This window comes from Ictidomys tridecemlineatus, chromosome 12 (assembly GCF_052094955.1).
Source record: "Ictidomys tridecemlineatus isolate mIctTri1 chromosome 12, mIctTri1.hap1, whole genome shotgun sequence".
Classification (NCBI taxonomy): Eukaryota; Metazoa; Chordata; class Mammalia; order Rodentia; family Sciuridae; genus Ictidomys; species Ictidomys tridecemlineatus.
In genome coordinates this window covers 64,876,816-64,894,182 of record NC_135488.1, presented here as the reverse complement: position 1 = coordinate 64,894,182, position 17,367 = coordinate 64,876,816, and the positions used below count along the sequence as shown (strand labels likewise).

Below are 17,367 nucleotides of genomic sequence, written 5' to 3'. Positions count from 1 at the left end.
CACTGTTTTCTATGCAAACACATTTTAGGGGTCAATATTTGGTAAAGATTCACTATAGAAATTAATACTATTGGTATCTTATTAAAAACAGGTTTTCCAAATTCAGTTTACAAAAGGCTATTTCCAAGACAAGTGGTAAGATGTGCTCTAGGTTTGTTTCTCTGCTTATTTTGAGGTATAATTGACATTTAATAGACATCACCAATTTCAAGTGTACAATTTGGTGAGTTTAGACAAATGTACACATTCATAAAATTACCACTGAAATAATGATATAGAATATTTCCCAACGTTTAAAAAAATTCATTGTGCCCCTTCATAGTAAATATGTTTCTCTCACCCTAGACCCTGGCAACAATGAATCTGTCCCTATGGTTTTGTCTCCTGCAGAATTTCCTTTTTTTTTTCCTTTTCAGTACTGGAAATTAAATATGTTAGGCAATAATTCTACTACAGAGCTACATCCCCCACTGGCTTTGAGACATGGTCTTGCTAAATTGCTGAGGCTGGCTTCAAACTTCGGACCCTTTTGCCTCAGCTTCTAAGTCACTGGGATTACAGATGTTTGTCACCAAGCCTAGGCCAGAATTTCCATTTTAAATGGAGCCACACAATGTGTAGTCTATTGTGTCTGATTTTCTTCATTTAGCAAAGTATTTTTGAGAATCATCCATGTTGTAGCCTATATCAGAAGTTTGTTCTCTTTTACTGAGGAGTATTGTTTTATTGTGTGGCTGTACCACATTTTGTTGATCCGTCTACCAGTTAATAGGCTTCTGGTTGTTTCCAGTTGTCAGCTATGAAAAATAAGGTTACCATAAACATTTGCATACAAAACTTTGTGTATTTGTTTCCTTTTGGGGGGCGTAGTTTTCAACCTATTTTTTAAAAATTTGCATTTAGAAACAGTTTATAATCAATTCAGTCTCACATAAGGTAACTTAAAAAATCATTTACTGACTGTCAATGATGTATATGTAACATGTTCCTATTCTTAATTATTCTATGGTCAAATCTCAAAACAGTTGACTTAGGCCTGCAGATGAATTACTGTTGATGACCGTTAGCTAACAAATAAAAAGACATTAGAAGCCAAAAACAAACAAATAAACAAGAAGCCACCACATTTGTCATACCTGGTATTTAATGTAGAGCAATGTATATACATTAAGGTTCTTTCCAAAATAATTCCTTTAGCCCTGATCCATCAACAACCCTCTACTTACCTTTAAGTGACTAAAGGTTGAGCATTAACTTAAAAAAAAAAAAAAAAAGGAATCACAGAATCCCACAGGAAGAAGGGAATTAAGAGCTCATGCCTCTGTTACAAGGAGCCTCAAGTCACAAATTCTAACTCTTGCCCAGTTTAACCAAAATTAAAGTGTGTTTGAAAAAATAAGTGGTTTAAAGTTCAAGCATGTGTATATAACATTTTAATGAATTTGTAGTCTTCTAGGATGTTGGAAAATGAGCTAAGCGATAAATAAACTGATATTCATTAAAAGGCAGGAATCATATTTTAAGGGGGTCATAAGGAGCCCAGACATGTCTTCAACTACACAGACCAAATGAAAGAACAGATTCTAGAGTCTTGGCAAGATAAGTTGTTTTGGTATAATTAACACACTGAAACAAAAAAAGGGATTGTTATTTTTATTTATGTGAAGCTAATTTATCATCTTTGGAGCACATGGAATATAAATGTCTTTGAATTACATGACAATATGCTGCACATTTCTCATTTATACCTGATTTACACTGAAGAAAAAAAGGGAGAAAAAGGGGATAGCGTTTTAGCTCATTGGCAAAGTGCTTGCCTAGCATGTGTGAGGCACTGAGTTCAATCCTCAGCACTGCACAAAAATAAAGGCATGCTGTCCATCTACAACTCTAACAACAACAACAACAACAACAATGATGGAGAGGAAAGGAAACTTCTCAAAAGCAGGGGGAATAAAACACTGGGGGTCTATTCAACTATACAGTGTAACACTATATCAGCAATTTAGCAAGACCATGTCTCAAAGCCAGTGGGGGATGTAGCTCTAGTAGAATTTTTGCCTAGCATATTCAATTTCCAGTACTGAAAAGGAAAAAAAAAAAAAAAAAGGAAATTCTGCAGGAGACAAAACCATAGGGACAGAATCACTGTTGCCAGAAAAGGATAATTGAGTCTTGTGTGTTTATTTCGATCTCACTAGTTAACTTCTATGCTACAAACCTCTTGTATGAAACCAGCGTGCTGGTCGAGCAGTGGACTTTAACAAGAATCTAATTATTTTATTAGCCATTAGCAAAAAGCATATTAGAAGGTAAAAAAAAGTATGTATGCATGTGCATAAGTGTTATGTGATGAGACAGATTGGGGGACATCAAAGACTCAGAAGGTGTGACTTGCTCTAAGTCGCAGGCAAGGCACTAAGGAGCCCAGATATGTTTTCAAAGATCCCTTTACACACTGCCTGGAGGATCTGGCTGTCTGCCTCAGCATAGGCGGATGGGTCTCCACATCCAGGCACAATGGTACATTTATTAGGTTAGTGTTGGAAGAAACCTCAGATTTTACCCAATTTAGCCTTCTCACTAATTAAGAAACCAACTCCAGAAAAGTGAAGTAATTTGTCCAAGCTCTTATAGCAAGAAAGCAACAGATACAAAGACTGGGATATTCTACTCTATTAGAGATTCATTCTTTTGGTTTACCTAAGGGACTTTGATTCTTTAAAATGTAAAGACTCTCTTGGGGCTGGGGATGTGGCTCAAGCGGTAGCGCACTCGCCTGGCATGCGTGCGGCCCGGGTTCGATCCTCAGCACCACATACCAACAAAGATGTTGTGTCCGCCGAGAACTAAAAAATAAATATTAAAAAAAAAATTCTCTCTCTCTCTCTCTCTCCTCTCTCACTCTCTCTTAAAAAAATAAAATAAAATGTAAAGACTCTTGTATGAGGTCACATCTAAAGCTATTACTGGTAATTTGTGCTCACTGTACATGAAACTCCTAAAACACATGTAATGGGAGGCCCAAAAAAGGCTCTAGGATGCTGACAGCCTATCAGTCATGGAGCCTGGTGGCTGCCCATCTGCATCAACAGCTAGCCCTTAAGTCCTTGTATTATGAACTGTCCTTTCTCTTACATTCAAGGCCAAGTATTAAGGTGAGGCATGGGAAAGAACAACAAAGAGAAGAGGGTAGTAAACTTAGGAAACTGCTAGAAGTGTTCAAGATCCAAAACCTCAATCAAGTCCCATGTCAGCATCATGACTTATTGTTATCTAATAAACAAAAACTTCTTAAATTTTGTATGAATCATGGGAAATGTCTTCTCTGGATACAAAAGCATAAGCCATCTTCTGGGGAAGTTCATACCAGAAATGCTTAAAGACTCACACTCCTATTCTTGATTATTCAAAGTGACAGATCAATGAAGCAGAAATTATTCATAAACTGCATTTTAGAAATGATTTAATCCTCCTAAGGAATGTTTTACAAGAATTGTTCTATCTTGGGGGCTGGGGCTGTACCAGAGCGCTTCCCTAGGATGTGTGAGGTACTGAGTTTGATTCTTAGTACTGCATAAAAATAAATAAAATAAAGGTATTCTGTCCATCTATAACTACAAAAACAAATAAAAAAAAGAGTTATTCTATCTTTGTGTTAGAATTATAAGCCTGTGACCCCAATATATTCCACTGCATGGGAAAAGCAGTACATAATTCTGGATAGAAGAAAATGGTAGAGTTTTCCAACAGTTCCTCATCTGGCTCTGATATTTTAGAACCGATTCTAGACTCTAAATGTGTGTGTGTGTGTGTGTGTGTGTGTTTATAGGGGGAGCTGTGCTTGTAGAAATGAGGATACCCTGGATCTGGGGAAGATTTAATTTTAATTTTTTTTTATTGTGATGCTGTACATTTTGGGGACTTAAGCTGAGGTCTGCAAAATTCTGAGAAGTAAATAAGTAACACAAAACTTAAGTTACCTAACAGTTCTAAGCTTCAGTTCTTCACCTATAAACAGAGGATAAGAACTAATTTAAAGGTTTGTTAGGATAAAATAGTTGTATTTATCAAAATTAATTTGTATGTATGTATGTAAGTAAAGTGACATATAGAAGGGTATTAACTTCTTTAAGTGGGAGTAATAAGTGGATGAGCGGTCACCACATCACAGATGTTTGAGTATAGCAGAGGACATGGGTAACATTCCAGATCTTCCTCAAATGCCTGGTAGGAGAACAGAACATGAAGAACTTCTATAAAGTAAGACATGGGGAGTAGGCAGCCTGGGCTGAGAGAAGGAAAAGCAGGAGACGTGGTTCTGCTCTAGGTTTGTGCTGTACTGTGGGCAAGTCTCTTACTCTCTCTGAATTTCCTTATTGATAAAAATGAAAGTAAACTTAAGACCTCTACCTGCCAATAAAAGCCAATTATGTATGAAGGGAAAAATGGGAACAGGAGCTAGTTGCTCAAGAGATGGACTCTCAATATGAAAGTGGAGGGTAAGGACTCCAAGGGAGGGTGCTTGGAGGAAGACACAAGCAGGAGGTCTGCAAAAATTCTGAGAAGTAATTTGGCAGGAAGACCCAAGGAGGAAGTAAGTGACTGGACCCAGGGTAGCAGGTCAGTGGAAAAAGCAGAGCTGAGTCAACATATTTTTCAACACACACACACTGCCCAGAAGGCACAGCCATGAGAACAGGGAAGGCAGGGAAAGATCTAAGCTCATGGCTCATCATGAAAAAGAACAAATTTCTATTTTCTTCCTTATTATAAAAGTAGTACATATTAATTATAGAAAATTTGGGAAAAAGAGATAAGCCAAAGGATAAATGTAAATGTGCCTGTAATTCCACTTTCAGAGATATCAACTGTTAACTTAATGAATATCTTCCCAGTCCTTTCCTATGAATTTGTTTGTTCAACAAATATTTCTCAGACTAAGTTTTCAGAAACAGAATTGTAAATGAGAAAACCTTGAAGACTTTCATTATAAATGGCCAAACTATCCTCACAAGAAGTTGTAAGAGTTGATGCTCCTACTAGCAGGATCTGAAGCGTCCATTTTTCTACATCTTCAGAAGTCACAGCATCTTACTTTTATAGTTGGTACTTCCTAGATTCATCACGATGATAAACTTTAAAAAAATTTACCAGCAATTTACATTTCTTCTTTAATGAACTGTCTGCTCACAAACTATAGTGATTCCTATCACACCCCTATTAGTACACCTGGTTCTTTACCAAGTCTCTAGGTTTCCCAGACAACAATGAGTCTAGTCAGGGTAAGAGATTTGAGAAGTGCTTAATGGCTAAAGGACCTGCCCTGATAAAGAAAAACAGACACAGTGGTATATAGATAGGATGGATAATGGAAATAAAGGTCCTTTCTTCTTTTTCTTTTTGCTATGCTAGAGATCAAACCCATGGGCTTGTTCATGCTAGTAAGCTTTCTACCACTGAACTACCTCCCTAGGTGAGGATGCTTTTAAAGGAAAAGAATTGCAAGTATTTTCAACTAAGGGGAAAGGTGAGAGAAAGTGGGTCTCCTCTTCTAGACACCTCCCCCTTGCTTCCTAAACATAACTCAAGTGGCAATGGGGATAGGGGAGAGAAGAAAGGAGGAGGTAGTTGCTAAAGTTGAAATTTAGGCATGAATCCATTTCAGATTCTCCTCTTATCCCTCCCCTCTCAAGATAGTTACAAATATCAACTGCAAGAAAGAAAATAATAAACCTTTTACAAATCAGTCTGTTTGATAATTAAAATAACTTGTGACATTCTTTTAAATACAAAAATGGATGATCGTACCTATTTATACATGCTAATAAAACCCACGTCTTGCAGTGAACCATTCTGACTCTAATTAGGAATGAGGAGCGAACAGTGTTAACTAACAAACATGAAAGAGTTCAATGTATGCCCATCAAAATTGATGATGTGGCTGCTATAGCTCTTGCTTTGGAAATTTATGTCATTCAATATGGGGTATATAAACCCTGAAGTCTTGTGATGAGAGACACTGTTTTGAAAATTTAGCCACTCTGTGAGGTGACTGATATGCCAATTATCTTAATTGAATATAGTTGCTCTATATAGTTCCAGTCAGACACAAAACTATCTATGACGTCTTCATGTTAGAAGCAAAAATCAAACACTATGCCCCCATTTCAAGTTCATCTTAGAGAATTAAATGTTTAGGAATACAAATTTTCTAGAGTAAAAGCACATTAACTGTATACTTAAAAATGGTTTCCATACTTTATTGACCTTGGATTTTTCAATATTACAGCAGTTAGAAATAAGGAAGATAGGGCTGGGGATGTGGCTCAAGTGATAGCGCACTTGCCTGGCATGTGCGGGGCACTGGGTTTGATCCTCAGTACCACATAAAAATAAAGATGATGTGTCCACCGAAAACTAAAAAATAAAAAATTCTCTCTCTCTCTCTCTCTCTTAAAAAAAAAGAAAGAAATACCAGATAAGATACCAGGCAAGCAGCTATGAAAAGAATGCCTATTTTGACCACTGAGAAAACAGCTTCTCTTGCTTAATTTTTCAAGAGATGATGGAGTGCCACGAAACCAAGAGGCTCCTTTTTTTTTTTTTTTTTTAAGTCTAATTCTAGGAAGCAGCACTTATGTCGCAACTAAAGAGATCAGTATTAAAAAAGTTTTTATAATTTTTTTTCAAACCTTTATGTATTGCTGGTGGGAATGCAAAAAAATTTAATAATAGAATTACCATATGATCCAGCAATTTAATTTCTGGGTATATATCCAAAAGAATTGAAAACAGAGTCAGAAAGTGATATTTGCACACCCATGTTCACAGCAGCATTATTCACAATAGTCAAAAGATGGAAGCAACCTGAGTGTCCAACAAGAAAATGAAAAAAAAAAGTGGTATTTTTACACAACAGAATATTACTCAGACTTATTACTCAGAAAGAAATCCTGACAAATAACATGGATTAATCTTCATTAGGCTAAGAGAAATAAGGCAGCCACCAAAGGATAAATCCTATATGTTTCTCCTTATATGAGGTATCTAGAGTGGTCAAAGTCATAAAGACCGAAGTAGAATGGTGGTTGTAAGGGGCTGGGAGGAGGGAGAAATAAAAAAGTTATTGTTTACTGGGTGCAGAGCTTCAGTTTTGCAAGTTGAAAAAATTTATGTGAATGTGTGGTAATGACAGATTCAAAACAATGTACTTAATGCAAATTAACTGTATACTTAAAAATGGTCAAAATGATAAATTTTAGGTAAATTTTAAAGATTAGAAAATATTTATTCTCCAAGTAAAAATTTAAAAATAGTTGATTAAAAATTTTTTGCCCAATTTTCAGAGAAAAATCTTTTCTATCATACTTTAAAACTTTATATTATCTATGACTTACCTGTTCTTTAATATAAATAGAAGAAAATAAATGAATAGGCAGCATATCAGCATCAATGAAAAACTTTATGAGTTTCACTAGTCATACCTTGGCAGTTCTGGGAATATATAAATTCTCATGGCTATGATTTTAATATTCCGGGCATTAAAAAAAAAACTCATTTTATTGTGATTTGAAAATAAAAATCGTCTTCAAAACCAACCAACCACAATCACCCAGTGACATTTTTACCCATAGTGTGACAATCCAGGAAATCTATTTTAATTGCTCTCAGCTGTGTAAAAGGTTATAAGAGTAAGTTTAATTTTAATAAGAGAAAAATCACTTTATAATTAGGAGTCTCCTATTGGGAATAAGGACCCAGAAGTAGAGTTATAACATCATTTCCCATCTTTATGGTAATTTAAAATGTACATAATAATTTCAAATACAAGATTTCATTTGACCCTCATGTGTATCCCATTAAAGATAGGTTTTAATATAGCAATTTTAAGAATAAGAATACAATTTAAGTGATTTGACCAAAACCAGCTCACTACTAAGAGGCCAGAGCCCAAGTCCAAATCCATTTTTAAATTTCCCTAAACCTTAAATTTAGCTCTCTAGTCAAAGGTTTATTGATCTGTGAGGTGTCCCAAGGATGAAGAAATGCCCACAGCTTGGGGATCAAGGGCAGCAGAAAGGCAGGTACAGGGCACACAGTGCACTACCTCAACCACAAAGTATGATGCTTGACATGTCTACCACCTACCACTCAGGAATATCTATGAAAATCAAGGGAAATTCAAAAATATTTAAAAAGCAAAGTCACTTGAAAGGCATGATTTCCAGGATACTAAGATTCTATGGTCATGGAGACAGTTGAATGTGGAATATGAGTATGTATGCAAAAACAAAAAAACAAAAAACCAAACATGACTGGTATCCAAAGTGGGTTGGAGATATGACAAACTGATTTTATTTGTTTATTTATTTTTAAAAATTTTTTGGTGGGAAAGCAAATTTGCATTTTGCCCAGGTCCCAAAGAGACACTGATCTCTGAGTTCAAGATGCTAAAGGAAGAGATAAGAGCCTTAATGAAGGAGCTATAACTGAGTGTGCTAGAGGCTGAATATTAAATTAAATATACAATCAAAGGCATAGTGGTATACTTAGTCTAATTCTGGAGGGCACCAAGGAAGGATGGGGCTGAAGGATCTGCTAAGCCTAGACACTTCCTTCATCAGCCCAAGGTTTCACTGCTTCCTGACACTGGAGGCCTGTCTTCCTTTGTTCATTTCAAAAAGTGGGTGGGAGGTCTCGCTGGGGGTTGGCACAGACACTGATGGAAGGCAGTGAAGCCAGCAATCTGGTTGTCTGGGTGATGGGGACAAATACGGAGGGTAAAGGGCTGCCAAAAGGCTTCCAGCCTCAGATTCCATTTCATTCATGCATCTGATCTGCAAATACTGGCAGAGTGCTGACCCTGCCAGGCAGAGTTCTTGGTACTGGTGGTGCAGTGTTGAATAAAACTCAGAAGTTCCACCTGCCTGAGGACACTGACGTTCTGATGAGGAAGGACAAATGATAAACAAAGAAAAACCAGACAATGTCCTGGTACGTGCTATGAAGAAAAAAGCCAAGAGGCATGACTGAGAGTTCTCTTTGGACCATAAAAGGTCAAATAACACTCAGAAATAGAACTTTCCAGGCAGAATACCAGCAAGCACAATGGCCCTGAGGTGGGAACAGGCTTATCTTGTTGAAGAAAAACAAGATTGAAGGGAAGAGTGCTCTGAGCTGAGATTAGAGGGGGAGCCAAGGGCCACGTCAGTTGGGGCCTTGTAGGTCACAGTAAGAAGTCTGGATTTTATACTCAGTGACATGAGAATTCACTAAAGAACAAAGAAGCTACATGTTTGACTGAAGTTTTCAATAGACAAGTCTCATCTGACAGACTGAAAAACAAAAAGGACACTTGAAATTCTATTAAAATTTCCTATTTTAATAGTTTTTTTCTTCTTTTTTTTTTTTTTTGAGATGAGGTCTTATTAAATTGCCCAGGAAGGCCTTGAACTTGCAATTTTTCTGCCTCAGCCCATCAAGCAGCTGGGATTACAGGCCTATGCCACAGTGCCCAGCATTTTTTTTTTTTTTTTTTGGTGGGAGGACTAGGATTGAATCCAGTGCACTCTATACCCCAGCCCTTTTTATTTATTTCAATTTTGAGACAGAGTCTTGCTAAATTGTCAAGGCTGGTCTCCAATTTGTGAGCCTCCTGCCTCAGCCTCTAGAGTTACTGGATTATGGGGCACTGCACCCAGCCATGCCCTGCTTTTCATAGATTTTCCACTAAAATCCAAGAAGAGTTCAAGAGTATATAAAAGTCACTTTGTATTAAAATGTGTACCACTAATACTTTCTTTTCAACCTTATTATTTTATTTATTTTGGTGGGGTTCTTTTTTGGGGGGAGGGGGTCTTCTTTGGAACTAGGGATAGAAAACAGGGCTTTGTGAATGTGAGGCAGGTGCTTTGCCACTGAGCTACATACTAGCCCAACCACTAGTACTTTTACAGGAATCCTCCAGAATGAAAAAAGTACAGAGGATCAGGAAACAGGAACAAAAACAATAAGGAGGGCAGAATGGCAGTCAGCTGGCTCTGTTGTCCCCAGACTTATCTCTACAACCTGTAGGAAATCTTCTGAGCCCTAGACATGTGCCTCTGGTTCCCCAATCTTGACCCAAAGGATTCCCGTGACAGTTGCAGACAACAGCTATTTGCCCCAGGGCCCTTATTGTCTATCCTGGGCAAAGAGACCATCTTTCTAGCTCCTGTAGCCCATGAGCCATCTGGGCAACAGCAAATCAAGAAGCTGAAAGTGTGTCAAAGAGACAACACCTCTATAACATCTTTCCCTTGTTGATCCCAGGACTGACAGAACAGGGAGAAGAGAGGCCCAGGGTTTCATTTCCAATCTTCTGCACAAAATTGTCCAAGTATTGCCAGATATAAGTGAAATGTTTAAGAGAAAAAAGGGCCTACATTTGATTCTTTTCTTCCTTTTTCCTTAACCAACATCTACTAAATCATTCCTTGTTGATTTTAGATATTTTTGAGCTATATCCAGGTGCAGCAAGCAATAAAGTTACAAAAAACTACTGATCAAGGCTGCATTTGCTTCTCTTAGAAGGGTCAACAAATTGCCTAATGAAATAAGAGCTATCTCTGTACCCTTGCTGCAACCTGTCTTTGTTAAGTAGAGGGTAGGAATATCACAATCACTTCAAATCTTGAGGAAACCAATTGAATATCCTTAACGTTTTGGGAGAGAAGAAAAACCAAACCAATTCCTAAATCAGTTCAAGGTCAAGACTCAGAAGTGGTAAAATCAGGAAAAAAGGAAAAATGAAGCAAAATGACTGCCAGCTGTGCTAAGGAGTTGAAGTTATTTATTTTTTCATAAAGGCAGACTTTTTTTTCATCACAACCCCCCACTTCAGCTACCCTTTCCCCACCAAAAAAAAAAAAGAAGAAGCAGGGAGGTTAGCAGGAGAGAATTTCTGGCATTCATAAGCTCCAAATGGAAAATGTTCAATTATTATTGCAAAATTAGTTTCAATCAGAACACACTAACCATTTCTTATTTTTTCAGACTGCTTATTTTAAAATCAGTTATGTGGAAAATTGAAAGGAATATTTGAATTCCTGCAGTTCAACTTACTTCACACAGAAGGTTTTCAGGTAGTGGTGGAGTCTGGAAGGGAACCTAAGTCTCCAGACTCAGGTTCCCTGTCAACTCTTATTATGTATTTTTAGAATATAAAGTAAAAGCACATTATAGAAAATAGAAACTGGACAAGAAGTCACCCACAATCCCATCATCATACTATATCCACTATATATATTTTGTTTCTTTTTCTTTCTTTCTTTTTAAATTTTTTTAAGTTGTAGATGGATACAATCTTTATTTATTTATTTTTATGTGGTGCTGAGGAACGAACCCAGTGCCCCATGTGTGTGAGGCAGGCACTCTACCACTAGCTACAACCCCAGTCCCTATATTCTGTTTCTTTATCACATGCTTTACAGGTCCCACCACTACATTCTTTTAATCATATTCTTTCTGATACACCAGCCTCCCAAATTACCATAAACACAACTGAGGATAAAAAAGAGAAGACTGATATGAGATGGGATCCAATTTGGTATAACATGAACTAATTTAATTATGTTTGCTAAGGGCTGGTACCCTCCAAGATAAGTCTGTCCCTCTTGCTGAGACACAGTAATAATTATACTATTAGGGTTTAGAATTTAGACCCTTTCCAAAGGGCATTTACAATATAATTCTGCAGAGGTCCTAGGACATAAGAATAAAGCTACTTAACCTTAGATCAGCTCTATTCACCCACCTGGTGCATCAGGTACCTGAAGAGGAATGAAAGGATCAGAAACGCTTAGAAGTGGGACAGCAGAATCCACAGTTTGCCCACCCTTCCTTTTCTCAGCTGGTATTGGTTGGAGGGAAAGAGATTAGGAGAGAAAAAAAGAAAAGCAGAAAACAGCAAGTAAATTGAGATGAATTAACCAAATCATAGAGTAAGTCTAACAAAATTTTTTTTTAAATGGTACTAGAGATTGAATTCAGTACTTATCTCTTTTATTTATTTTATTTTGAGACAAGATCTCACTAACTTGCAGAGGCTAGACTTGAACTTGTGATCCTTCTGCCTCAGCCTCCCTATTAGCTGGGATTATAAGTGTACACAAGGGAGTAAGTCTAAATAATCTAGGGTTAACAGCAAAATATCTATGAGATAGATTATGTGTTCGTTTATGTTTATGAGATGTGGTGAGTACTCAAACCAGGATATTCTTATGCCTAAGCTTCTATGTCTTCCTTGAACACTGTAGCCTATAGGGATCCCTTTCAGAATTCCTATGGGATAATTGTCCATATCATACATTTGGTATGCAGATACTAGCACATGTGTATAACTGCTTCCCCTGTACCTATCACCTCTTGGAGGCCCTTTGGGAACTAAGTCTTGTTGTATCATCATAATATTTAATAAAGTGCTAGGCAGACACAAAGGAAGAGGCAGAAATAGAGTTCCTGCGTACTACAAGGGTTAGATAAGCCCTGACCCCTGTACCATACCTACCCTACTACTGGCATTCATTCTATATTTGGCAAATTACAAATTTCTAAAAATCTATATACCCTAAAGAATATCAGAAGAGATCTTAGAATTTTCTAGCACAATTTTCTTATTTTCCAGAAAAGAAAATGAAACCCCAAATTAAGAGACAAGCCAGAGGTCCACTAGCAGAGCAGAACTCAGGTCTCTTGGGTTTTTTTATATTATACTTCAGTATTCAGCTTGTTCATTAGTCATAATTTCATTTTGCTTTTGATAAAATATGTTTAACATTTTTTTATGTGAAATAATTAAAGAATCAAAGGAAAGTGCTGTAGGTAGAGCCCTGTGAACTGAGCCCCCAGCTTCCCCTAATGGAGACACCTACACAACTGTAGGTCAGCATCACTGGCAATGTGAAATACTGTTGCCTAGATTACTCTGTTTTCAACAGTTTAGTTTGGATCTAGAATGTTCCCCCAGAGGATCCCATGTTAAAGGTTTGGTCCTATGGTTTGGCACTACTTGAAGATGGTGGAAACTTTGAGAGGTGGGGCCCATAGGGAAGTTTTAGGTCATTGGGGTTGTGCCCTCAGGAGGGACTACGGGACCCTAGTTTCTTACTTTTCCTCCCTCTTGGACATGAGGTGAGTAGCTCTGCTCCTCCACATCATCCCCACCACAATGTGCTGCCTCACCACAGGCTCAAAAGCAAAAGGAACATGTGACCATGAATTGAAACCTCCAACATTATAAGCCAAAATACAACTTTTCTGGGGCTAGGGTTATGGTTCAGTGGTAGAGCACTTGCCTAGCACATGTGAAGCACTGGTTTCGATCCTCAGTACCACATAAAAATAAATAAATAAAATAAAGTTATTGTGTCCATCTACAACTAAAAAGAATATTATAAAAATCTTTTCCTGGGATAGGGATATAGCTCAGTTGGTAGAGCACTTGCCTTGCATGAACAAGGCCCTGGGTTCAATCCACAGTACCACAACAACAACAACAACAACAACAAAAACACCTTTTTCTCTGTATTATTTTATTAGCTCAGATATTTTGTCACAGTAATGGAAAGCTGAGCAACACATATCCATTTCTATGCATAGTCTCTCTTTGGTTTTTAACTTGTTGCCTGCGTGACCCACACCTCTGTGTCCATCACCATCATCACAGTCCTGCATGTAGGAGGTCCATATCTGTAGCCCTCTGCTAAAGCTGGATACCTCTGCTCTGTTCTTCCTCCATCCTTCCCCACTCATATCTCTGTCTTCTTTCAGATCTCTCTTTGGAGAGAGATCTATATATTTCTCGATGCCCCCTGAATCCCTCCTTCACACCTGTATGGTATTAGGTTGAATTTGGAAGTCTTGAGGACCAATTCCCTCTCTACTAGCCTCTTTGGCCGGGGGCATCAGATGTGTGGCACTTCTCTTCACCTTTCTAAGCCCCACTGTGCCATCTGTGAAATGGACTTACAAGGATTCAAAGTGTGGGCATTATTGAAGGTATCTCTATGGGCATCTGGCTCTGATCTCCTTCTCCACCATATGAGGACAGTCCCCTGGGGTCTATGGGCAGGTAGGAAGAAACAGGTGAATTTCTTGCTCTCACTCTCTCTACCCGCTAATTCCATGCTTCTCCTAACCAGCCGGCTGACTTGGCCTTTTTTCCCCAGCTACATACCCCTGAGAATCAGTTCCTGGTACCCTAACCTCTTGCTCTCCCCTCCCCAGTACCCTGTGTCCCCTGGACAGATTCCACTGCTGTCATGGCAGCCACCTCTGCCACCCCAATGCTGCCTCATTGGTTTGAGATACACAACAGCATGAAAGGCAAAGGAGAGATCACTGGATGAACCACCAATTCTCCCAGTCCTTGGAACCTGGCTCCCTCATGGGTTTTGAGACAGATGATGCCTATCCTTACCCAAGAGGCCACTGAAATGCAGAAACTCAGTGTTATAAGCACAGACATGGAGAAAGAGAGAGCACATGTGACCCTCACTCAGTATGCATATGTCCCCCATCCCAGCTCACCCATATTTGCAGGAGGTACCAGCAATAGAGAAAGACCATACGGATGTCCAGATGTGGCAGAAGAAAAGGAAGGTGCAGTGGTATACTGCCAGTGGGCACTCTAGTGGCCCGGGCCAATGAAATGGTGGCAAGAGTGCAGGGGCCTCGGGAGGCTCTTTGAAGGTATCTGTTGACTCTCCCACTCGCCTCAATGGCTATGTCTTGCCTAATAACCAATCAGCCCCAGTGTGCTAGCAGTTGCCATAACACCCAGCTCAGTGACTGACACACCAATTATGGACTGTGAGTGCCTGTTTACTCCCACTTGAAGCCTGACCCAGGAGGGAGGCAGAGGAGGGAAGCTCACCTCTGACCTCTTCAGACATCCTACCCACCCCACTCTTAACCTCCTTTCCTCAGATTTCGAATTCCCACTTTCTAACCCTTACCCTTTCCTTGGATTCCAATATTTGCTAGGATGCCAACCTCCTATCTTCTAAACTCATCTGGGACCCTCAACCTCCCCGTTGCACCTTCAACTTCCCTCACTGCGGCCTACAACTTCCTTCAAACTCTGTTGCCTAATCTCTGAACTGCCTCCTCCATGGACCCCTAATTCCCTCTGGCAGCATTGAGCAGTTCCTCCAACCCATGTGTGCAGTACTTTGCTATCTGGCTCCATGCATGGGTTAGTTGAGCACTACCACAGAACAGTAGCTCAAGCAGGTAAATCCCCTCATTCTTATCCCTTTCCAGATCCGCCTACTTCTGAATCCTAGTGTTATCCTCTGCAAAAATCTAATCTGTTCTCAATTGCTATAACTGAATTATTAAAGCTGGTTTTTAATTGGGTTTCTTAAAAGCAGAAGGAGGAAGAGAAGGTAAAAAATCATAGCTCTTAAGCCTCTGAAATATTTTAACATGAGGCACAATGAAACATATTTCAAAGAAAAAAGCAAATTACAAAACTGAAAATTCAGTTCTTTTTTTAAAAAAGTAAAAATAAAACTCAAGATATAAATACAGTGAAAAGTCAGTAAACACTATTCTCTTGGAGTGGGATTATGAGTTTTTTTTTGTTGTTGTTTTTTTTAGTACCAATGATTGAACCTAGAGGCACTTAACCATTGAGTCACATCCCCAGCCCCTTTCTATTTTATTTATTTATTTTTTAGTTGTAGATGGACAAATACCTTTATTTTGTTTGTTTATTTTTATGTGGTGCTGAGGATCGAACCCAGGGCCCAGTACGTGCTAGGCAAGCACTCTATCACTGAGAAACAACCTCAACTCCAGCCCTTTTCTATTTTGAGACAGAGTCTCACTAAGTTGCTGATGCTGGCTTTGGTCTTGCAATTCTCCTTCATCAGCCTCTGAACCACAGGGAATAGAGGTATGTCCCACTGTCCAGCTTGAAAGCTTTTTAAATTTGTTTGTCTTGCTATTGTTTTATGAACTGAACCCAGGACCTCACACATGTTGGGCAAGTGCTAGCACTCCATGAGGTTCCCAGCTCCAGGACTTTGTTGTTGTTGGTTTTCACTCATGAGTTCTTTTTACTTGTTTCTTTGGGCTTTTATCTATTTCTCCAAATTTTACCAATGCACATTTATCAATAGGCAAATGTTTAATATACTAACACACAATGTGAAGTTTTAAACATTTGCCTGTTTCTCCTCTAACACAGTTTATCAATATTTTTGTAGCTTTTACCATGAAAATGTTTAAATAGCCCTGTGCCACAGTACCTAACCCATTATTAAATTTCGGACACAGTTTCTCTTCTGACTTATCGGAAAGTTTAAAATCAATAACAGCTTTAGCTCAGTTAGAACATTTATAGAAAATGGTGCTCTTCTTTTCAGTGCCACATATTAATAAATAAAAAAAGATCTATCAACATATAAAAACATATTTAAAAAAGAAAGAAAGAAAGGGGCTGGGATTGTGGCTCAAGTGGTAGAGTGCATGCCTAGCACATGTGAGGCACTGGGTTTGATCCTCAGCACCACATAAAGATTAAAAAAAAAAAAAGATATTGTGTCCACCTACAACTAAAAAATGAATATTATAAAAAAAGAAAAGAAAATAGTGCCATTCTATGTTTCATGCAAAGGAGGAAAGATGAATTTCTGGGCACATGAGTTTTATTTCACTTTTAAAGAATGAAGGTATTATAGAAAAAAGTTCACGCCTACAAACAAGAAAAAAGGGACAGTGCCAATGTTTATAGAAAAATATGTATAAAATGAGGAAAAGCTTGATACTACTATTTCTTTTGAGATGTGGTTGCTCAGGTAAACATCTCTATCATTCTCTAGCTGTGACTTTGTAGAAGTGGACCACTGTGAGGATCACCCAAGATAATGCACAAAAAAGCATTTACCCAGTCACTTGACATTTACCACATGCTCAATAAATATTTGCTGTTATTACTGATATAACTATACTCTAATATGTGCTTGTGACTAGACCTTCAAGCCATTTAAGGCTTTCAAATTAAATGTAAAGATAGATGGGATAAGAGACAAAAACAAAGACAAAATAGTTTCTCTAAGAAAATAGTTCACACAAACTATGAAGCATAGCCATGTGTGCAAACTGAGAATTAGGTATATAAATTGGGGGTGTTGGGCTGAGGCTATAGCTCAGTGGCAGAGCACTTGCCTAGCATGTATGAGGCACTGGGTTTGATCCTCAGCACCATATAAAAATAAACAAATAAAACAAAGGCATCTGTTCATTTACAACTACAAAAAAATTTTAAAAATTAAAAAAAAATTGGGGTGGTAAGCTAGTGGTAGATGGAAAATAATT

At 38.2% G+C, this 17,367-nt stretch overlaps 1 protein-coding gene across 13 annotated transcripts in view; it reads right to left on the bottom strand.

Annotated features, from left to right (window-relative positions):
* The window catches only part of Aak1 (AP2 associated kinase 1), a 175,003-nt gene that overhangs the window by 21,288 nt on the left and 136,348 nt on the right, over positions 1 to 17,367 (bottom strand). For 10 of the 13 annotated variants that reach the window (XM_078029067.1, XM_078029066.1, XM_078029069.1 and 7 more), the window contains exon 17: positions 11,798 to 11,893. The exons of the other annotated variants lie outside the window; for them this stretch is intronic. In XM_078029067.1, the coding sequence (XP_077885193.1) occupies positions 11,798 to 11,893 (96 nt within the window). The remainder of the gene's footprint in view (positions 1 to 11,797; positions 11,894 to 17,367) is intronic. 13 annotated transcript variants of the gene reach the window in all.